The sequence below is a fragment of the Rousettus aegyptiacus genome, unplaced genomic scaffold (genome assembly GCF_014176215.1).
Source record: "Rousettus aegyptiacus isolate mRouAeg1 unplaced genomic scaffold, mRouAeg1.p scaffold_m13_p_15, whole genome shotgun sequence".
In the NCBI taxonomy this organism is placed as follows: Eukaryota; Metazoa; Chordata; class Mammalia; order Chiroptera; family Pteropodidae; genus Rousettus; species Rousettus aegyptiacus.
In genome coordinates, this window is record NW_023416290.1 from 47,920,036 (window position 1) to 47,944,201 (window position 24,166).

Genomic DNA, 24,166 nt, shown 5'->3' on the forward strand with positions numbered 1-24,166 from the left:
GGGATATTTGATGGGGTCTCTTTCTTCCATACTTTCTACCATACTTTCACCCTACCACAAACTGCAAAGCCTAATTCGAGCATTCTTCTCCATTCTCATCGTTGTTCTTCCCCTTTCTATAAAATCTTCCTTAAGCTTCTCACTTCTGTTTAGAGACAAGGCATATGAAGTGCCAGAGCCATGCCTAGAACAGTGGCTGCTTGATAAATATCGTTATCATTAGTATTACCAAATTCACTTCTCCCAACATATTCCTGTAGCTGTTCCCCAAACATCAGTTTTTCCCTTACTACCTTCATGATTTCATGGATAGTACTATCCTTCCTATGTTTGTTGTGTTTTTTATTTGACACAATGCATTCCTTCTTACACAAATTTATTTTTAAAAGAAAATGTATAGAAATTTAAAGCCCATTTCACTGACCGTAAAAGAGACAGCCATAAAAATTAACATAATGAAAAACAAAATAATATTAGCAACTGCTATAGGTATGAAAACAGTAAGGTTACTCTTTCCCAATGACACAATCAAGAAAACTGAAATTGTTTGAATGACTTCCTTACTCCTTGATTCATTATTATTTAAAGGAATAACTATGTCCATGTGAAATCATCCTACCTATCAGTTGGACCCTTCTGTCATTTTGTATTATGACTAGCACTTTTTACTTGGCATTTCTTATCTACCTTGATTTGTTAATTACACTTTTTAATGTCAATATCTCATCCCACTTAGCTCTCTTTTATCCTCCATGGCTCTTAAGTTGGTACCTTATACAAAATATATATGCTTAAAGCTGTCTTAGTTGAGTCTAATACTTAGAGCTTTGAATCAACTTGATCAAAAGAAACTATTCTTCCAAACTTCAAAATATTTTTCAAGAGATAGGTGAGAGAGGGTATTCAGGAGTTCTGGTTTCTATTTCCCTCTGGCCTTCTGATTTCCCAAAGATATGGACCTAAACTATCCCAACCAGGTCACAGTAGTTAAATACGATGGATGCCCCTTTAGCTGTGTGAACTACATTCAACTAGGAAGAGGGCCCCACACAGAATGTATGCCTGTCATGCATGAATACACAAAAAGCAAAAACTCTAATTCATAAGTCAAATAAAGGCAAAAAAAAAAAAACCCAGAAAAAAACTGAATGTGTGATTTATTATGTTTAAGATTGGTCTATAAGGCTTAAATATGTCTGTCATAATTAACAGTAAATGAATGCAACTTTACAAAATCAGTATTTCAATACAGTACAGGACTAAATGTGGTGACTGTGCATTGAAAAATTAACATTTCCTCAATGCGAATATCAAATTTGCAGCACCATTTAGAAGCTCCCACTACAAATGCAAGCTGCAGTATTTATCACAAGCTCTACGCAGAACACAAGACTACCTAAATCAAGCATTAGAGAAAAACAGTGGAGTCATTCAGGCGTAATATGTCAGATTTGGTACAGGATTAAAATACTAACTTTTTTTTAATGTCCTGGTTTCAAATTAATAAATATAAAACAATATAAAAATATACACCAGTTGACAAGACTGCACTGCAGATGATCAGAAAGTTAAATCTCGCTCTCATATGTATTCAGGTATGTCTTTAGGGCCAGAATTTCTGGATAACTGCGGCTGGTCTTTCGGAAGAAATCCAGACTGGTGAGATGTTCGATGTCCCGCACCCGAGCTGTGTGCATCTTAATGAGTTCTTCTACCCATTTTGACTCATCCTCTGAGCTCTGCAATGGAAACAGGAAACAATAAGAGGCGGGATTTTCCAGAGCGGTTCTCCAAATGGTCGATTTTCTCCATAAATGACCTCTGGGCACTCCAGCACCCAGAGCCAATGGGGGCTATTTCTCCCGGGCCCCCCTGCCACTCTGCCATGACCCTGTCGTAATGCGCCACATAGACTTGCCCTTGGCTGTAAACATTTTCAATAGCAATTCACTGTACCAAACAAACGAGACATGCGGGGTGAAAGGGCATCTGACTCAAGAGGTTCTCAGAACATAAATCAAAATGAGGAAAACCAAAGGTCCTAGACAATTCAGTACTTTGTTTCTTTTCCCGACTGTAAAATTGCAATATTGAGCACAGAGCACAAGCAATTAGGAATGCTCTTCTGCCTCTCCGGGAAAGTGAAGACCTTGTGCCCAATGCACAAAATTATGCATGTGAATTCCTAGTCTTTCAGATGAACCCTCTACACCAACAAAATCATCTATCAGATTGCGATGAATTGATATTTGGATAATGAGTTTGACTTGAAGCAGCTCAGTGATACTCCTGGCGTTTTGGGGGCCCAAGAGGCCTGGTTTAGAATTGTGGCTCTACCACTTCTGGGCTATGAGTCTTCAGTCAAGCTCCTTGACCCTCTAGGCTTCAGTTTCTCTTTTGGTTCATAAAGATAATAATCCTATTGCCGCAGCTCCTTAGGAGGTAGAAAGAAAAAGAGGAAGAAAGAAGGGGGATAAAAGGTAAAGTAAGGAAACGCCAACACAGGAAAAAACTAAGAAACTCTCCGCCTGTCTTAGCTACTTGCCAAGAGCTGCCTCAGTGGCACACATCCCAGATAAAGGACGTTCGGATGTCCCACACCAAACAATCTATTTCATGTCTCAGTTGAACCTAAAAAGCAATTCAGGTGAACCAGTCCTTTACGTTTTAAAAATATCTTCTTTCACTTTTGAAGTTGAAAGAAAGAATGAGACCTGTGGGCCCTGAGAATTATGGGGTAATGCCTACCTTCATTAGTAGACATGAAGCAGGCGGGTCTTTGGAAATAATTTTATTCCCAAATGCCCCCTAAATTGTAATGGCTCCCAAAAATTCTTTCTACAAGTTGAAGGGTGGGTGCATGTCCCAGGGCTGAGAACTTTCAGACAAGCACCCATCTAGTTCTTTTCCCGCTAGTGATCTCAATGAACTACCCACCAAAGCCCAAGAACCTGCAATGGATTTTCTCGGAAAGCTCCAACCCACACAGTCCTGGACAGGGAGCTACAGCAACTTGTGCCAGTGCTAAATATGTACCATGAGGGTGTTGGTTCAGGAAACTGATGCCTGGCCATCCTAGGCAAAATGAAGAAATGGGAAGAAATTGCTCTGGAGGCTTGAGAAGTAAGGATTTTTAACCCTCCATGCCCCACCCTTCTAACCCAAGCTAACCGAGATCTCTGCGATTCACAGGAAAGGAAAGACCTAAATATAACTCTACCCACAACGGTACTGACCAATCCTCAGTGTGACCATATAATTAACGAAGTAGGAGGTCTCCAAACCTCTCAGGACCCCCTCAGAGTGAGCAGAGTAAGCATGAAGCTGTATTTTAGGAGAATTTTCATATTCGACTCACTTATTTGATTTTCAACAGTCAGTATAAGAATTCAGGGGGAAATCTGTCTTCTTCTGTTTCTTTATTTGGGAAATGATTTGCCAAACTCATTTGAGGGACAGTCTCTCCTGGTTTTCACATGCTAAAATCTAGTGACCAATTAGTCACTAAGAAATACTGGCCATGCTACATGTGGGGAAAAAAAAAAATGTCTTCTGCCTGATGTTGACTGGCAATCTATTGGAAGTATTTGCTAAGGGAGACTCTAGTGTCAAATGCAAAATGAATAAAATTCAAATAAAAGTCCATGTGCACCGAGGGAAGTAGGAAAGGAAAAGCTTTCAGAATAAACAACTTAGGACATTAATACAAATAAAAGCACGATCCATGAACTTCTTCCTTGCTATGAGAATTTACTGCTTTTTCTCCCTTTTTCCCAAATGAGTTTGTGAATTCAAGTCCCTTCAGTTTTAAAGGGAACTTCAAAGCAAGGACAGGTTTCTATGTAGATAGGGGGTTCTATAGTAAGAAGCACGCTGACCACGAACTGCATACGGAATACCTCTAAGCTCTCTGTAGAGTCAGGAACCAGGAAGGCGAGGAAGACACATTCGTGAATTTCGTTTGTCAGGTGAAAACTCTGTGGTGACTACAGAACTGCTTTGACGTGAATTTGGAACATTTTCAAACTCTCCCATCACCAATTCCCCTAACAACAGAGAAACTTGAACGTGTATTCCCTAGGAGTCTCAGTATACCTTAAGTGGACTATTAGGAATCAAATGTTCTTTGTAGTCTCTGCTTTACCTTAAGAATGCATGGCAATTTTGAATTTCACTCCATAACATATGTTTGTATTTCTGCAAAAATTTTATTTCCTCACAAGTTTTTAGGAAAACTGAAGTTCAAATAGTATATTACGTACCAACACAGAGGTATTACATCCCCAAGTACAGCCTTTGTTACTCTTGTGGTTACAGTTAAGATTGAAATAAACAGACAAAAAAAGTTGAGAACCATCTGATTTCACTCATATGTGGGATATAAAACTGAAAGCAACAAACGAACACGACAAACAAAAACTTATAGACAGACAACAGTGTAGTGGTTACCAGAGGGAAAGGGGTGAAGGGAGGAGGGAGATAAGGATAAAGGGGGTCAAGTATATGGAGAGGAAAGGAAATTTAACTTTGGGTGGTGAACACACAATGCAATATACAGACGATGGATTATTGAATTGTACACCTGAACCTATATAATTTTATTAACCAATGTCATTCCAATAAATTTAACTTTTAAAAATGTAAAAAAAAAAAAAAACAGGTTAAGCTAATAAATTGTCTTACTCATGTCTTACCATTCCTTTGCTTCTCCACTTCCCATCCAATTATTTATAAGATCTTATTGATCTTTTTGGTATAGTATTGCTGCCTTCCACCCTTCTCTTTACACTTCTAAGATCGCAAACTCAGTCCTAGTTGTTACCTCAATTCTGTGAATCTTGCCAAAGCCCTTTAAGCACCGTGTTTGATCTCCTCCAATTCACATTTATCTCCCTAAAGGAAAGCCTAAAATGTTGCTCTTATGCTTAAACATTTTCCATGGCTTTCTAACGCCTGTGCAATAAGAAAACATTGCTCAGGCCCCAAGGTTCCGCTATGGAAATCTGATCAGTTTAAAGAGGATAGGTTTTTGGAGTCAGAAGCTTTGAATCTAAAGTTCTGCTCTCATACTAACTAACCAGGCAACCATGTAACACTTTCTCTTTATTCACTATAGGTTTCTCAATAACTTAAAAAAAGGTGAGGGTACAGGAAGAATATATATACCCACCTCATAGACTAATTACATGATTAGAAATAATATATGTAGAGGACCTGTACAGTACTTGGGGGGGTCACATGTACTCAATAAATGGTCACGACCACTACAACTACTGCTACTGTGAATATTATTGCTAGTTCTTTTATTTTCAATTTGATTTCAAGCAACTTCTAAAACCTTATCTCCCTCTATTACCTTCATTTCCAATATTTTGGCCAAAGGTAATTAGCTTTCTTGGCCATATTTCAATTTTCTCTCCCTGCCCTCCCACAATATCTATTTTGCCTTGGGTATTCACGGCCTCCATCTTCACCTATAACTGAAGCCATCGCCCAAGAGCTACCTTGCACAGGAAGCTGATGGTTTTCGTTGAAGCTATTCTCACAGCACTTCACCTTTTAGCATTAACAATTTCCGTAACTGTTTCATTTGCTCCCTGCCATTGACAGCTGCCTAAGTAGTGACTAATTAGCACACTATTGCTTCTCCCAGAGTACCTTGCAAATCTGGGAATTTGAGTAGGGCTTGTTGACTAAGAATCCTCTTTGTAGATTTTATCCCTGCTCCTTCTGTTAAATGAAACAAAATCATAAAGACTATTACTTCTAACATCACCTTGGAGCTCAGATTTTCTACCACATTAAAGAGAACTGGAGTAATTGTGTGATCTGTACCTGAGTGTAGCATTAATTCAGGGTCGGGAGCACACAGTCTACCTGCCTGGGGCGTCTCCTCATGCCATACTATCTCCACACAGGAAAACGTGAATCAAGACTCATCTGTGCTATTTGAGAACAGGGCTACTACCTGTTATATATGCCCTCATAACTAGTAGCAAATGAAAATCTGATTTGTAAAGCATATATTTCTCTGTGTCTTTTTAAATGCTTTTCTTACAGAAATTTTCAAACATCCACAAAAGTAGAGAGAATAATAGAATGAGCGCCCATGAATTCTTACCTAGTTTCAATGATTATCAAAATGTTGCTACTTTCCTCTTTCTTTGTATAAAATCTATATGTCTTTTGCAAAACTAAAAACATTTGGGCACTTTTATCATTTATCAAAATTAAACACACAAATAGAACTATGTTAAATGCACGCACGCAGGCACGCATGCACACACGCGTGCACACACACACACACACACACATTCTTACATTGGACAATAAAAAGCTATTAAAACACACATTTCCCAAGTATAAAGCAAGGTTTTGTTTGGGTCCTTTGTTCTTTCTACTTGGCCATATAGTTCAAATGTCTTACAATAAGTGTGATCTGGTTCAACAGTAGGAATATAAAGTTGAGAAATAAAGGTGAATTACGTAAGCAAATCTTTTTGAACTCACATTGCAGCTCTCTTCATTGTCAGCTCTGTGAGGAAGAATGAATGAGGAGACAGAGAGGGGTCCGTCACACTTGTCCGCAGGCTGAGTGAAATCCAGGCAGCTGGTGATGATGCTGTAGTAGTGAGTCGGAACAGGAATGGAACTGCCTTCCACGTACCTGAAACAGGAAGGTCGAATAAAATTATAACTGACGTGGTAGCTTTCTTTTTTAAGTGGTGACCAATGAATATTGTCTAGGTCATTAAAATTCATTCCCACTCAGTCGTTTTTCTCTTCTAAGCACTAGCTCACTTCTGAATCTTTGAACATGTTTTTGCTGCCTAAAATCCCCCTCTCTCGATCTGGTAGAGTGAAAAAGATATTCCAGGGAAAGAAAACAGCCCAAAATAAGACTTGGATGCTGGATGCGATTAATAGATCAATGTAGTAGAAACGTAAGGCTGGAAGAGTCAACAAAAGCCAAATTATGGAGGGTTCGGAGTGCTGAGTTGTGGGGTTTGGGCATTACTGCTTAGACAGCAACACTCCACTGAAGGTTTCCATGCTAGGGAATGTCAGTATGAGATTCCTGCTTTAGGGAGATGACTTTATCATGGAGTTGTGTAAAACAGACCAGAGACAAGAAACGCTGAAGCTAGGGTGAGTATAGCCCTTTTAAGCCCCAGTGAGAGGCTAAACTGGGTATAGAGAATTCACATACTAGAAAAAATACTAAAGACTGAGTGCTAGCGATGAGCTGAGGTATAAAAAAGTGTTTCCCGGTAGAACAAAGTACAGAAATCACAATTCCTCACCTGGTTTTCTATTATCTTAATTTGAATCATTTCCAAAATATTGACATTCTGATTGAGCTAGCATTATTTTGGCTAAAAACTACAATGGCCAGCAATAAAATAAATATACAATTAAGATGAAATTTCTCTTATGAATGACTGAAAAGGAAATAAGATAACTTCTATTGTATTAGTTATCTGTGTGGAAAAAATTAAACCCTCATATTTTACGCTGCTCTGATCATTTCATGCATGTATAAAATTAAATGATGACATTATGAATTTGTTGTATTTTTATCCTCTTGCTTTCTCCATCGGAGTATAAGGTCCTCATGAACAGAGTGTTTTTACTATATTATCTCCCCAACAGCCAAAGTCTATTATGCAATTTTCTATTGAGATGTACCAACTCAGAAAATCTAAGGGATTTTAAAAGGTCCCCAAATGATGAAGATTAGGTGAAAATTTCCATCTTCCCACAGAAGTGTTGTTAAAAAATAAATGACAATCTTTTTAAAAAATCATTTGAAACATTATCTTCCCTGGAATGGAAGAGTGCATTTATTTGCCACAAAACCCAATTCCATTTCAACCGCCAATGTCATGCTTCATCAAAGGTCTAACAGAATCACAAGGAGATTCAAAGAGCAAAAGATTGAAGTGGTAACAGCTCTTCCCCAGCACATGAATGTTTGAGAAAATAGTCTTGAGTGAGATCTTAGAATTTAAAAATGCACACTGATTGGAAATGAAAAGCTTACTGTTTGATTTTGTCTTGTGTATCATGTAAGCCATCGTAGTCATAGTCAAAAATTGGTCCACTTATCACATTAACTCCATTCCTTTCTGAAGCATATTTCTTCACCAACACCCTTTGGAAATAATTCCAGACTCCTGTGCAAAGACAAAATTAGTTCCTCATGAACAAAACTCCTTGCTTGGGCCAAATTCTCTCTCAGATGCATTCTATGAGCCAAATGTCACAAGCCAAGAAACAATAGCACTGTAGTGATTCTTGAGTAGAATCCATCCTAAAGCAGCAGCTGTGTGTGTGTGTGTGTGTGTGATTTATGAGCCAGAAAAGAGAAAGAGATGGAGATGTTGGTAAGGGAGTTTACCCTATCCCAGTAAGTCAGGGAAGGATTTACAGATGAAGTAACTGAGCTGAGAACTGAAGGATAAGTGGGTATGTCCTAGGCAAAGAGGTAGAGATACCACGCAGAGGGAACAAACAGTATGTACGATAGAGGAAGTACGGCATTTGTGAGAAACTGAAAAGAGGATTTAATCTACTTTTTCTCCCTTCATTATCTAATAGATATGCTGATTCCCCAGATTACATTTCTAGACCTGACAGAGCTCTAGATGTGCTATCCGACAACCCATCTCACATGCCACTTGTATACCTAGGTATCATGTAGAGCAAAAATTATCCATACAGAATTCTTGATTTTCCTCCTTACCTTTGCTCCAACTTTTGGCTTCTCCATCGTAGTTGATGGCACTCACACTCACCTAGATATTCAGGTCAAAATCCTCAGAGTCATCTCTGACTTCTCTTCTTACTACATATACATGTGAACCACGCCACCTCCAAAATACATCCCAGTCATGCAATCTAACCACTTCTCACCATTTTTACTGTGTCCACTCTGTTCTAAGTTACTATCCTCTCTGAAATGAACTACCACAAAAGACTGCTTCCTGGGCTCCCTGTAAGAAACTCTTACTTCCTGTAGTCCATGCCCTATACAGTAGCCAAATAGATTCTTTACATCATAAATTTCTGTAATATACTCCCCCAACGCCCATTTCTAACACTCCAGATGATTTCTCATTGTAAGTAATTAAAATATAATCCCTACTTTTCACTGTGTCCCCCCTTCCCCCACCTCCCTGGCTTTACTTCCTACCCTTTTTCCCTCAGATAGATGGCTTTCTTCCTGTCCCCACCCTAGTCAAACTTGTTTCCAACTAAGCTTTTGCATTTGTTCTTCCTTTTGCCTGGAAAAGTCACATCCTGATCTGTGTATGTCAGGTTTCTCCTCTGTTACTCACTTCTCAGTCTCAAGGTCACCCACTGGAGAAGACTTGTCTACTCTAGCTCCAATTTATAATATGGCAATCAGAGGGGCAGGAGAGGAGCAGGATGGAAAAAAAAAGGAGAAAGGCAAAAGAAGAAAATAATAGAAGAGGACAGAAAAGGCAAACAATGAGTTGATTTTGATATGTTAGACTCAACTTCTTGTGCTCTATCCTACATGGGTGTTATGAGTTTCAAGTGTTATCACCTCTTACCACCCCTTAGTAAAAAGTACTTGGCCATTTTTCTCATAGTATTTCAACTGCTCTTGACACCCTCTGATATTCTACCCTGAATGAGAAAGAACAGACCACCAAAGCCAAAATGCTATAGATAATTATTTGCAATAAAGAAAGGAGGACAGTGAGAGAGAAGTTCAATTGTTAAGCATAAAAACCGATGAGGAAAGGAGGGAAAGAAACAACATTGAGAACAGTCAAAAGGCCCAACCCGCAGAGAGGCAGCATGTGAAAAGCCGCCTCCTAGTGAAGAAGAGCGAGCCCTCTGTGTAGGGCCTTCTGCCGCGCCAGCCTCAGCATGGCCCTGGCTGTTTCCTGTATTACTGCTTGGTCCTAAGGCATCCGCGAAGAATAAAAATTCCAGGAAATCCTGATTCGTGGAAATTAAATGAAGCTGCATTTCTTGCACTATTATAACAAATGTATCTCTGTGGCTTTCTGAAACATTTTGCAATTGGGCCTGAGAAGAAACCAGGAAACCTCCTTCTAAGAGCATACTTTAGTTTCTCACTCATAGGCAATGAATCCTACCTTTGAATAAACCTCCATTTACTAACCTAGGACATCAAATAAATATTTTTTTCTCTAAACCATGCTGGCCATTTCACCAATGTTAAATTGGGAAGCACTGCCACTCCAGATGACACTCCACAATCATTTACTCCTATGTATCCTATTTTGAGACTTTATTTCAGCCCTGAAAGGCCTGTAACACAGCCCAAGTCTCCTTTACCAAGTAGGCAGAGGTGCCTCTTTTTCCTACCTTCTCTATAAGCATATAGGTTTGCTCACTCTAAATGAACTAGAGGGAAGCCAAAGCTACTCCCTAATGCTTTCTCTATGTTTGAATACATGGATAGATGGATGGATGGACAGACGGACGGACGGACGGATGGATGGACGGACGGACAGATCAACAGATGGATGGACAGATGAACAGACAGATGGACGGATGGATGGATGGGTGAATGAATGGATTCTTTGTTATCAGAAATAGAAAACAAATTGTTTTGGCCACTGGAAAATTAAATCATAAACCTGTATATAAAACACAGATATCATGCAATCAAATCTCTCAATTTTAAAAATGAGAGTTTAAAGGGCATTTCTATGATTGCATAACTAGAGGTCACACTCCTGGGACTAGAATTCAGCTTTTGGCCCTGGGCTCATTGTGCCTATAACATTCACAGCATCACTATCAACCACAAATATTTATGTCATGTACAAAGAAATTATGAGTGTTCAAAGAAACCAAGATAATTTGCACAGGTCTAAAATTAATTTAACACTCAGATGATTCAGAGGACAATCAAGCTCTTATGGGGGTTTCGGGGTCAACATTCAAAATTCATCATCACCATCATCGTCCAAAAGGAGGGAGATGCTAGTAGCTTTAATTATACCATCCAATAAGTAAATATGAATGCTAGTGAATATCAAGTGGCCTCCAAAATACAGAAAAGACCCTTTTTAACCAGTCATACAATGAACATTGAAATAAAAGGAACACCAGATTAGATAGAAAATACAAACTTGGTTTAGTTCATGATCTGGGTCATTTCTTGTAATTAATTTTGTAATTATAAACAATGGCTGACAACTGTCTTCACAGGTTCATAATTTGAACTAACAGTAGATGATTTACATGAAATGTCTTCAAAAATTATAAAGGTTAAATACAAAAAGTAGTACAGAGGAAGAAAAGGTAAGTAGCAAATTTAGAAATGTTTTTTTTTCATAAACAGTTTACTACGTAAATATTGGACTTACGTTTGAAAGCAGGATACATTGGGACCATATTGGTTACAAGGAATGTATCATATTTAGCTTCTGGTGAAGAGCTCAGATCTAAACATTAAGAAAACAGTGTCATTACTTACCCAAACCTCTATCAATTAAAAAAAAAAAATCGGTCTTCTAAAATGATCCAAACATCAAGTGAATGAATCTACTTTTTCATTCCTACTCAAGCCTTCCTTTAATTAGAATTTCCTACTTCCCCTCCCATTCAATTTCTTTCTTTCATTCAACAGTTCTCTCTCAAAAAATTTTTATGATGCTTTTTCTTCCTACCTAGTTTGGGTCTAATAAATATTATGGAAATAAGTATTTGATCTCACTACTATAATTTTGGACTTAAAAAAAATGTCATCAAAGTAATGAGAGATAATTAAAGGGTTTCATGTATACTTAACAGATCACCTGTATGGTATTATTTAAATGATTCATGTCTTAATAATTAACCATTTCACTTTCAGATTCTCAATTAGTGATTGGAGGGGTGCAAAGAATATTCCTTTGCACTTTAGAATTCCCCTGGAGAAGAGAATTTATAAAAGCTGGTCTCTTTTCAGGCCAACATTGGAATGATCCCATAGATGCTCATCTCTTCAATCTCTGGAACACTCATTTAAAAGAAAACCTGCAAACCACTGGGTCCTAAATACCAAGTTGCACACTCTAGACTCTACAAAATCACATCCCTCTAAGATGATCAGATCCTGATACTCTGTAACTTACAAGGAGGGAAGAGGAATCCATAGGACATCTGTTTATCATTTTTGTAGGCTGAACAGCTCTGACTGAAACTCGGAGAGACACGGACATCAGGCCGGATGCAATTGGTCAAGTGCTCGGGGATGCCAGAGACCTCAGCCTGCATGGTGAGTCAGAGGTACTCAGTAGCGTCATCACAAAGACAATGTCAAACCAACAGGGAAATACTGAAACCAGATTGCTCTGTTATAAACAGCCAGAATCCAAACCCCTCTAGCTTTTACTATAGCTCATATTCTCACATTCTGACTCCTTAAAAATTTTTTTAAAAGGCCTCAGTTTTAAATACGGTAAGCCAGTAATTTTCAAACTCTTATTTTTCTTTAGCAGCAGAACTCTCTTGAGAAAGTCTTAAATAAAACAATATAGAAAGTAGAATATAAAGCAGAAATCCCACTGTTGAAATAATGAATAGAATTCTACAGAAGACAAAAAAAAAATAACACTCTGAGAAATTATATAGACATATACCCTATAAAAAGAAAGACTGCATGCATATTGCACATGCCAGTCATACACACATGCACACAGTACACAAGAAGCTGTGTTTGGGGTAGGGGGAGTACTCATTTGCATTCAGAAATTAAAAACACATTCCCAACTGCCAAACAATTTTTTTCTAATTCTTGATAGAAACTTACCTATCTCATCTTCATCAAAACTGAAACTTCAACATAAAGCTTTTATTAAAAAACAGATAGCCTCTGATAGTGAGGGCCAAGGGGCTGTGTGTGTGTGTGTGTGTGGTGGGGGGTATATGGGGACTCTGAGTCCTTTTCACTTTATTTTGCTATGAACCTAAAACTGCTCTAAAAATTAAAATCTATTAAAACTAACAAGCAAATCTTGGTGGGCTCTATAACTATTGGCCAATACCAAGCAGAGTCAAAGAAACTAAAAGAATTGGTAAGAGCCTTTCAATATTTAACATGTTACCATGAAGTTATTACACCATGGAATAAAGTGTAGTTTAAAATATCATGCAATAGATCCAACACTGAATATTTTTAATCAGGAAAAATTAAAATCTTTTCTAAGACAAAATTCTGTTAAGCAAGCAATTATATTAACACATTAAGAAATTTTATAAAACCCAGTTTTCTCAACGACCTGTTTGGAAACAGTGTATGATGTCCACAGTGGCATCAGGAATATTTCGCTATAACCGCTTTCGAAGTCGGTATGATATAAAATATCATATCTAGTCCAATAAAGCACTGCAGGCCGTCCATAGAGGAGGTGTCTCTCTAGGAAAAAAATAAAAATAAACTGTGTTAAAACACAAATTAACCTTTATATCAAATGTTAAATATTGGAAGAGAGTCCAGTTGTCCAAAATTTGCTTGTTTGCTTATTAATAATGTAGAGCTCCTTCTCCTTAATTTAATCAAGTTAGTTTTCCTAACACTTTTGTGGTTTATCTGATCACTTAGCATGGGTCAAGGCTTACAGTTACCAAAACTATAATGTAAATGTCATACTTATTTTAATGCCTTTTTTCGGGTATAAAGAATTTTAATCTGTATGAGGGGGGAAAAAACATGATTAGTAAAATTTGAAAGGATTCAGCTGAATGAAAAGTCAATAGGATTGATTTTTGTAGAATTCATTTGACCCCTGAAAAGGTTCATCAAATTAACCGATGATTTAATTAAGAGGAAGGCACCCTTTGATCATTAGTTGCAAATAGCAACTCGAATATGCATTACTTCAGCATAAATAGTGAGTAGTAATGAGCATTTAAAGTAAGCAGCTTTGTCAGAGGAAAACTCTTTAAGTAGGAACTTAAAGGAACATGTATAAATAAAATATATTGGTATTCAAGAGTGTCACTTAAATACAGTAGAGGGGAGGTCTTCAGTTACCAAAGAACTCAGTTAAGATCCCAGAATGTAGATTCAGACCTCCAAGAGAAAGCTCTACTTTTAGGAAAAGTAAAAGATCTGAAACCTTACTCTTTTAAGAAGAGATGGGAGTTTAGTGTGCAAACTTTCATTCCATACCCAAAATAAATGGCTGGAGCTTGATCTGCCCATTTTGGATAGGCTAAAGTCAGAACTTCCATAGATTCTTGGAAATTGGGGTCCTACAGACCAAAATATTTAAAGATTGAGGTATTGAGTTGTAGGCAATGCACAATTCCCTAAGTGATAATCAAAAAAAAAAAATTTATGATTATTTTTATTAGAGAAAATAAGCTCTGGCAATCACTTATTAAATTACTTATACATGTTGCTTTAATTAAAGTATTACCATTCTATGCAAGTAACAGAGGAAACTCTTCGTAGAATAATTTGCAAGACCCTCCCCAAGTAGAACTGCAGATTTGAGGCAAGGCGGCCCACACTGGTACAGCACAAGCCTACTGTGGGTAGTTTGGCTTCAGCACTGCAGTAAATGCCTTGGTTAAGCTGCCAAATTTGGGGACCCATCCCTAAGAATCAGAACATAATATGATAACATTATATAAAAGAAATATTATGAACAAATAAAAAGCCAGCAAATCATAACAGTAGTACTTGGGGGCAGTAAACCAAGTCAAACTTTCCTTCGAAACTCAAACCAAACCTTTTCTAGGTTCAAAATTTCCATTAACGTTTTCCTTGTTTTCATTTTTGTTGCCTCTGAACTTCCTGGTTTCAGCTGGAAGCAGAAGTATCAAAATTCTTTGAGAAACTATTCTCTTTTTATCGTTCAAGTTTTAATGTTTATCAAACACATTCTTCCAAATTCAAATACAAACCTAGCATCTAATCTATTCCATGAAGGGACAACAGAACAGCGGCCACATTTCTCCATGCAGTACCCCTCTTTAGAGCAGCCACCAAACAATAATCTTGGACAATCTATAGACTCCACCAACTCTGGCTTCCCCTCTAGGCCTCCTCATTTATTGGCATCAGTACAGTCCCCACAGAACATGTGAAGCTAAGCCAGGTGGACCCCCTATCCCAGTTTACACCTGTCCCCCTAGCATAACTGTTAACAGTGCCTCTTTCCATACTCAAAAATAGATGGCAGATAGCAAATAATATGATAACATAGTTCAGCCTTCATGGAAGAGACACGGGGAGAGGAAGAGAGGGGACAAAAGTGGAAGACACATCTTGAGATTCACTTTCTCCTGGAAGATTTCCCCAATCTAGCTACCTATCTCTATTCACTCTTCTGCTCTGCATGTAGAGACTCAATTTTCTTCAGGGCATGTGCACTTCGTAGCTTCCAACTGCAGTTTTTGGCACATAGCTGCAGGACAAATATATCATTGTATGACTAACTTCTTCTCAATTGTTAACTGTGCATTTATGGCACGAAGAAAAAACAATGCGATGGTTTCGACAGTTTCCTAAAACCCAACTGATTTCCCCAACTGACCTAAAGAATCTCTTTGGGTCTCCCTGAAGCATCATAGTTTCATCTAACAAAGAGGTGACATCATCTTCACAGTAAGAAACACAAACTTTAAACTCCAGAATCAAAATTTAGATTTTCCTTTTTCAGTTTATCAAAGTATCAAAGAACTACAGATTCTTGGTCACAGCTTAACTCTGCTACTCTTTATGACATCGTGGGCAAGACACCCATTTGCATTTCTGTTTAGCAAATGTCACTACTTGAGCCATGAGTGCACCTGTATATCAGTCTTTGGACACATAAGCTTTTCATCTCAAGACCAGCCACCCGGAGACAAGCCTGCACGTCTCTGCTTTTGAAATATGTCTCTCTTCATTCTTTGATGGGTCTAGAACAGTCCGTGTCTTCCCAGGTTAAGTTGCTACTCCATGGAATTCCAGACAAGGCCTTCATCTCACATCCCAGGTCCCTTTTTACAATAGTCTCTGGCGTTTTTGGTACACGCCAAGTTCTCCTCCAGATACCACATTTGGCAAAATACTGTGAGGCGAAACCTTTTTAAGTGGTGTGGACTTGCCCAGCTCTCACTCTTTTCATTTTCCACAATTTGGTCATCCAGACTTGAGTTTGTTTCTTTTCCCTCCTCAGCTTCCTGATTCATATTCCCACAGTTTACTTGGCTTGCTTCAGTGCCTACATGAAAATCTCTCTTTTGTTTTTATAAAATGTGCATTCCCACAATAATATGCTCTTACATTTTACCACAAAATCTCTGCCCAGGGTCTTTCTTTCTCCTGCATCCTATCTCCTACCTTGTCTTGCAAGTACCTACTACAGTGACTGCCATGTCAACCTCCTCTAGGAGTAGATTTGACACCCCTTTTTAGTATACTGTCCTTTTTAACCTCAACCCTTAAAACACTATGTTGTAATTCATCGACTGGTTAAATCTCACAATAAAATAACAATAAGAACAGGCATTTTACCGGTCTTGTTCACAATCATATCCCTAACTCCAAGTACATGATACCTACTTGGTAAACACTTGTTGAATGCTTGTTCTATTTTTTAAAATGCCATCTTTATGACTCTAAAGAGTCATAAACAAGCCTTCTAATATTAGCTGCCTACTATGACTCTAAGAGGTTGACTAAGTAGATCAATATCATCCTCACTTTACTGAGAAGGAACTGGAGGTTCATGATTTGTATAAGATAATTCAGCTACACAGCAACACGCAGAATCTAGGGTTCCATCCTCCTTGTCCATTATTCTTCTCAGCATTTTCAAAATAGTCTACAGTTTCCTGCTGACTGCCAGGTTATTCTAATGGAGGGCACATCTCAATGAAGAACCAGCTATTCCTGGGTATGAGCTTTGCCTGAGTCGTGACTACTCAGGACAGCAATTTCTGTCAAAGCATCTAGTACCTCAGAACCAACTTCCAAACCCTACTTTGCACCAAGATTCTCTCCTGACATAGTCTCTTTATTCCAACCTCTAGAATAAGAAGCATTTTCACAGGAAAGCACAGGGACTTTAGTGTCATATGGAACCAGAGTCAGATCTCAGCTCAGCTCTTTACAGCTCGGTGATTCTGTCACAGATTCTGTGATTCTGTGACTTAACCTCCCCAGAGCCTCATATCTCGCTGGGATGTTGCACCGTTTAGAGACAAAATATGTAAAGCCAGTCTTGACCCAAAGTAGTTGTAGTTGTAGTGTTTTTAGTAAAGGATATATATGTTCTACTTCAATATCAGCAAGAAATATTGATAGGTGAAAGTTTTTAAAATTCAGTGTCTGGTCCATTCAATTCATCTTGAATCTTACTATAAAGTATGAACAATTTCACTATGCATTGATTCCTTCCAGTCTTCTCCAAAACACACACAGAAACACTTTAGCAAAACTAACATCTTTAGCACAACTAACATCTTCAGAAATAACAAAAATGAGAAACGTTTCAGAATTCAAAAGAGCTCAAGAGGAGATTCCTACTATAGTTATTTTTAAGACTCTTCTTTAAAGTTAACAAGAATTGTCAGTGTTTAAGTCACTTTTCATATTCAAATGTTACAGAGCCAAATATATTACAGATGTTAAAATGTTTTTTAATCCCTTTTTTTCACAAAGTTAATATTGTATGTCAACCTGACTACAAAAATATAAGACATTTTTATAGCAACATAAAGACTAGGGTAAAAATAAATAGTGCAATTATTCTTACAGTGAATACCTGGCTATAGTGCCAGAATTGTTTGCTATGAGAGATTAAAATTTTCCATTTTGTTCATTCATTAATCCATTGATTCACTGTCTCAAAGAAATGACTTTTCATTGCACTGTAAGTTTGCCAAGACATTAAGTATGTGTGATTCAGAAACAAGAACAGTCATGCAATTAAGATCCAGAATTCACTACATATCTAGAAATATTAAGGCTTTACCAAACAGTTTAGATCACTATTTTTGAAGATTATGTATTTTTCTCTTCATTTTAGGAAAAAACTTGATTCTATATAGTTTAAATATTTATAGCGAAATATTGCCTAAGATTAATTTAATATACCTCTCTTTTGTTACTTCAAATATCTCTTGGGTTGTTTCAATACTGTTATGTACAGCATTTACAAGTGTGTTTTGCATAGTTGCATGAGTGTTTTTATGGCCTATGACATTAGCCACATATAAATGTTGCAAATGAAATGTTCATAGCATATGGTTTAATCTGGAGGGGGGGTGGGGTGCGGGGAACACCTATGAGCTACCTACAGGTATGCTTAAGAAAGAAAAAACTAGGAATACAAATAATACAACTTTACATTTGTATAGCACTTTAGGTCTAGGAAATGGTTTAAAAGTCTCAATATGTATTCAAAGATATCCAGAAACAGGAAGCAATTACTCTTAGCATAACATGCACGTGCACTCAACACACACAGTGACTCGAATTCATGAGGTTCTAGTCTAATGGAGCAGACATTGAATATTTCAGGAGGGAGTCTAGATTTATGACCGAGGAAACACCATGAAGACCTGAAAGAACTCTGACCAAGAAAATATCACTTTGTAGCTAAAGAAATGACTGAGATAGGGTCCTTAAGAAGACAAAGACCAAGAAACACGAGAGAGAAAACTGAGGTTTATACATCTTCCAGAATCTAAACTACGAAATATTTTACATGTAATATGACAATGATATATAATTATTTTTATTTCATGTAACAGTTCCTAGGTCTCTCTTGTATCATTAAAGGCTATCCCAATAGGCCACAAACAGACCACGGCAATGAATGTGCTACCATGATCCTCCCCTAATATTTTATGTCATCAATGTGAAGTCACATCCAAGGAACTATCGGTGAGACAGCTGACAGGACCAGACGTCTCAGGGAAATCAGCTCCCAGTCCAGGGCGGGCACGCAACAAATGCCCGTGAGGGCCCACTGCTGTGAATGTGTATAAACCTTACATTTCATTGATGTAAAATCGTCTTGAAATAAGACACTTATGTCTACCTCTTAGCAATGGATGTCTGTGGTCACACATGATAGGCCCTTCCAGCTCTGAAAGGCAGTAATTCACCTAGAAGACGCCTCTTCCTTTCATACTCAGAAGTTTGAGGGTGCTGTTTATGCCGAGTTGTGGGACTGGCTTTGTCACATGAGTACATTGCCACCAGCAGACTAAATGCAGAATATTTTTCCCCCAGATGGGAATGTTTTAGTATCAGGAAGAGTCAGAGCTTGAACCAGCAAAAAACATGGGAGTCGATGTAAAGTTATCATAATTAACTATTTCATTAGTGACTTTTAGAAGAGAAACATCTCAGTTTTATTCCTCTGCCTTGGTGACTGTATATTTGAAAAACTCCAATCATGAGACTTTGCATCTCTTGATCCTGGCGACATGCCAATTTTTCTGATTATAATGACATTGTAATACACTAGGGGGTTAGATGTCAAACATTTCAAATCACTTCTAGAGTTTATGAAGGATCTGTGTACCTTCCACCAACTAAATCCTATCTTCAAAGCTGTGGTCATCCAATTACATGCCGAAGAGTCTGTGTGTTCTGTGATCAAAGGGAGAAGGGGGGTGGTGGCGATGAAGAAAGGGAAGAAGAAAGAAGATGAAGATCTTTATAAAGAGGGAAAAGAAATAAATAAAATCTTCTACTGGTTTCCTCAATCTTTACTTAATCAGATTGGAAACAGCACATATGATAAACAGAACCATATGTAAGCTAATAACTCAAAGATTGCTCTCGGGAGAATTCGGCTATTGCATCTCTACTGCATGACTTCAGGCTGCTGTACTTGAGTTCTATTTACTTTTTAATAAACTTTTAGCCGTTCCCTTGCTGTTTCAAGATGCTATCCCATCTACGGTGATGACATGCATAAAAGCTTTTCCCTCCTCTTCTAATTTTTTTTACTTATCTGGAATTTCAAAACCAGAAAAAAGGGCTTGTGAGGTAGATTACATTATTGTTCTTAATTATTCACTACCCTTTTGTAAAGGATTATATACGTCTACCCATTGCCATGTGACTTGCAGGACAGTGTCCTTGCTGAAAAAATATTTCTCTACTCCATTGTTTATATGGACCCTGCTCTGGCCAGTGAACTGTGAGTGGAAGTGACGAATATTTCATGAAAGCAGAAGTGTTGAGACCTATGGTACAGTTCTGCCACGAACAGGGCATGGTGCGGCTCGGGGATACTCCTTCTGCCTGGATTCCAGAATGAGTACATATGAGACAGAGCCATACTTAGCCTGCAGTCGGCATACTGAAAAGTGAGCAAGACGGGCAGCTTTCTCGGTACAAATCACTGAGATTTCTTCTTCATCCCAAGATTGCAGAATCTGACTAATACATGCATGTTATCATTGTACATAAATGACAAGGAGGAGGAAGGGCTCAAGATGATCCTTATGTAAAAAAGGCATTCTGATTTGGTTCCTTCTCTCTCTTCCCACAACATAAACACTGACTTGCCACGCAGGTGAACAGTATAGGTACTAGCTGCTATTATTTATAATTGTGACTCTGGTCCTGTCATAGAAGTTCCCATCAGCACCTTAACATATGATCCATCAGATACACAATGGTATGTTTGACTTCCAAAAGGCTGAGAAGCTATTGATAAAAAAAAAAAAATGGTAAAAAATTTTTCTGACTATTACACAGCTGGCATCTGTGTACACAGAATAAAGAATATCCTTTGCCAGATGGACATTACAGTAACTTTGCAATCCAAATTTGAGTTTTAAAAAATATTGCACTTACACTTTGAAGTAAATAAGTCTCTTCGATTTTCGAAAACCAAAAAACAAAACTTATTTGATTGCTTTTTCCATCAGCTGCTTACCTTCTGTAGATCCTTTTACGTGGATGCGTTTGTTGAGTTCATCCAATTTGTTCTTCATGTGTGAAAACCAGAAAAAGAAAAAAAAAATCAGAAATTTTATTTCTTTCCCGTACTCTTATCTCTACTTAGTAGCCTACTAAGTTCAAAACACGATCCTAAATTCATTAATAGTATAAGCTCCATAGAGGAATTTTATCTCAAATGAACATTCTAGGCTCCACTTCCTAGTAGTTCTATGGTCATGTGCACTCTCTATTTTAATTAAAATTTTTTGGGGTGACATTGGTTAATAAAATTAGGTTTCAGGTATACAATTCAATAAGACAGCATATGTATATTGCATTGTGTGTTCGCAAAGTCAGATCTCCTTCCATCGGCATATATTTGACCCCTTTCTTTAATCTCTTTGTCTCTTTTTCTTAAAACTATGAATAATCATGGTACCAACCTCTGGTGCTGGTAATGATGACTTTTGGGGCACATATATGTTAATTAATCAGAATAGCACCTCAATATTTCAGATTAATCTTTTTTGTACTTTAAAATGGTTCCCAAATTAACTTATGAAGTTGCTTTTTCCATAGCTGAAAAGTAATGGCTCAGTAACTCTGTCCCTTACTATATAACTGAGAGACATATCCAGCGTATGTGTACAAAAAAGACATTTACAATAATGTCTATTGCAGCATTGTTTGGAGGTGCTAACAGTCAGAAATTACCAATTGTTCTCAAATAGGGAAATAAATAAAATCACTATGGTGTATTTTTTTCAATTAAATATTAACTAGTAACAGTAAACATGAACAAGTTAAAACTCCATGTACTAAATATGCATAAATCTCAAAAACTTGATGATGAGCCAAATAATTATAGGACACATATAGTTTAACAGCACTTACAGAAAGATTATAATATGCAAAACTATATAATAGGTTATTGTAGGGAACTATACTACAGATTAATTACTGTATCATTTAAGAGTTACAGGTGAATGGAGTAAAAGTATAGAGAACTGCGTGACAATTATACACACTATATTCAGCATACTAGTTACCCTTGGGGTAGGGAGGAAGTAGAATCAGGGGAGGGAGGGTACACATGGAGCTGTCACTGAATCCGTAATGTTTTCTTTCTCACAATGTGTATGTTAAGGTAACCATTTTATTAATCTCTAAACCTTTCCGATATGTCTGAATTTTTTTTTTTTTTTTTTTTTTTTAAGAAAAGTAAGGTAGTCTTTTGGAGAAATTCAAGACAAAATAAAGACAATCCATAATTCCTCCAATATGGCTTAAGATAACATATCCAAAATATTTGTTATTCTCTAAAAGAAAGGTAATTTAGAAAGCAAGATACAACTAATAGAGTCCTCAAAAGTTATATTTGGAGTCTACTTGAAGACCACTTCCTGTGTCTTTAGCAGCGCAACTTGAGCTGAGGTCTGAGAATTACCTGCCTTAGGGTAATTATTCTCATTGGTTCTTATCAGTTGCAAAAGTAGGAAGGAGAAGAAGAGGCAGGGGAAGAAGAGCAAACTGATTCCTCCAGTGGTGAGCTTCCCAAACTGGCTCCTGAGCCCCTGGGCAATCTGGAAGGTAGCAAATGGCAGGGGATGGAGGTGGGGCCCTGGGAGAACTGTTTTCCATTTCTCTGAGATCTAACAGGAAGATCACGGATTTACCCATAATAAAACTACACGTGCAAAAATAACTGATTTCCTTCTTTTATGTTGGCATCACGTCAACTCAGTGTGGTAACACTGGGTATTTCTTGCTATCGGAAGCACTGACTGGTAACTATAAAGGTCTCTGACCAATAGAGAATTCAACAAATACATTATTGCTTAACACTTGTAGTTTGTTTGGTATTCAAACACTGTCCAAACACGATGTGCTGGGTAGTCTCTATTCGCACCACCACCACCACCACCACCACCACCACCATAGCCACCATCCGTGTTGCACCTTTCCCTACTCTGCCCTGTGCCCTGGAGGCAGACCTCTCAGAACAGCATCAAAAGAGCAAGCTTGCCCTCCGGCTCCCTGTTTGGAGCTAGCAACGGGAGGCACCAGTAAGGAATTAGAGGAGAAAAAAAAAGAAAACAGGGTTTATTTATTCTCCCGGCTTCCTCACTACAAGGTTGCAGTGTATTAGCTGCACCCATCTACCAAATTTCATAGTTCCTTCCTCCACGGCTTTCCCCCATGCTCTGGTAAGTGCTTCCCCTGTCCCTTTATTATTCAAGGCTACTACAGGCACCCTGCAAGCCCCAGAGCCCTTCATCATTCCTCAGTGATGTTCTACTCTGCTCAGCCTTTGTTAATAGTCCTCTCATTAAACACTTTTGAAACAATCCTTTTAAACTCTCTAAAAACCTCTTCAGCATGGGCTGGTTTTTTTCCTACTGGGACCATGACTAATAGAGACATGACCTAGATTGAAAAAAAAGAAAAAGATCTTTGGCTGGGAATTCTGACTCCACAATACAGCATTATGAATTCTGCTTTTTGTCCTTCATTTTCTATACCTGTGCTGTCTAATATGGTAGCCACGAGCCACATATGTTTCTTTCAACATAAAGTAATTAAGTTAAACAAAATTAAAAATTTAGTTCCGAGTGCTCAAAAACCACATCTGGTTAGTAACTACTACTACTTTGGACAGAACAGATATGGACCATTTACACAGCATGGAAAGTTCGATTCAACAGCCCTGCTCTACACCCAACAACCTCCTCCGTGATAAACATAAAGGTTATTTCTACCTTTGGCTCTACCTTATCATCACAGGTGCAGCCCAGGTCGAAATCAGACTGAAGGTACATAATCCCTGGATAACTGGGTCTGGTGACTTCCTCTGGAATGGTCGGCCTGAAGGTGTTAGCACGCAAGAGATGATTCAGACTTCCATGGGTCCCATTATTAGGAGCTGGTTTCAATCCCAGGAGATCTAATGAGAAGAAGCCAGGTGCTTTGTAAATATTTTTTTGATGAAATATGGTGAGAGTCAAAAACATTCACCTTCCACGAGTCTAAAAACTCTGAACGCTGATCAGAATTGGATAAAATCAAATTAGATAAAAACCTTCTTACTCCCTCAATCATTGTAGGCTGATGATGTCTTGCCACAGCCTTCTGAAATAGCATGTTCATTGCTTGATGAAAGAGAGAGTGAGAGAGAGAGACAGACAGACAGACACGCGCGCGTACACACACACACACACGCACACACACACACACATTCCCAAAAAGAAAGTAAAGGAATAGAACCTT

General features: G+C 38.0%; 1 protein-coding gene across 8 annotated transcripts in view; it reads right to left on the reverse strand.

Moving 5' to 3' along the window:
- Positions 1-1,139: 1,139 nt before the first annotated feature.
- ENPP2 (ectonucleotide pyrophosphatase/phosphodiesterase 2) overlaps positions 1,140-24,166 on the reverse strand; it is a 96,629-nt gene continuing 73,602 nt past the window's right edge. For 3 of the 8 annotated variants that reach the window (XM_016156711.2, XM_016156746.2, XM_016156719.2), the window contains exons 18-26: positions 23,659-23,843; positions 20,895-20,946; positions 14,733-14,807; positions 13,275-13,411; positions 12,129-12,264; positions 11,379-11,456; positions 8,045-8,177; positions 6,511-6,667; positions 1,140-1,739 (exon numbers count right to left, since the gene is read on the reverse strand). In XM_016156711.2, the coding sequence (XP_016012197.1) occupies positions 1,569-1,739; positions 6,511-6,667; positions 8,045-8,177; positions 11,379-11,456; positions 12,129-12,264; positions 13,275-13,411; positions 14,733-14,807; positions 20,895-20,946; positions 23,659-23,843 (1,124 nt within the window). In that variant the 3' untranslated portion in view covers positions 1,140-1,568. The remainder of the gene's footprint in view (positions 1,740-6,510; positions 6,668-8,044; positions 8,178-11,378; positions 11,457-12,128; positions 12,265-13,274; positions 13,412-14,732; positions 14,808-20,894; positions 20,947-23,658; positions 23,844-24,166) is intronic. The other 5 variants (XM_016156728.2, XM_016156737.2, XM_016156757.2 and 2 more) reach the window with 3 other exon arrangements.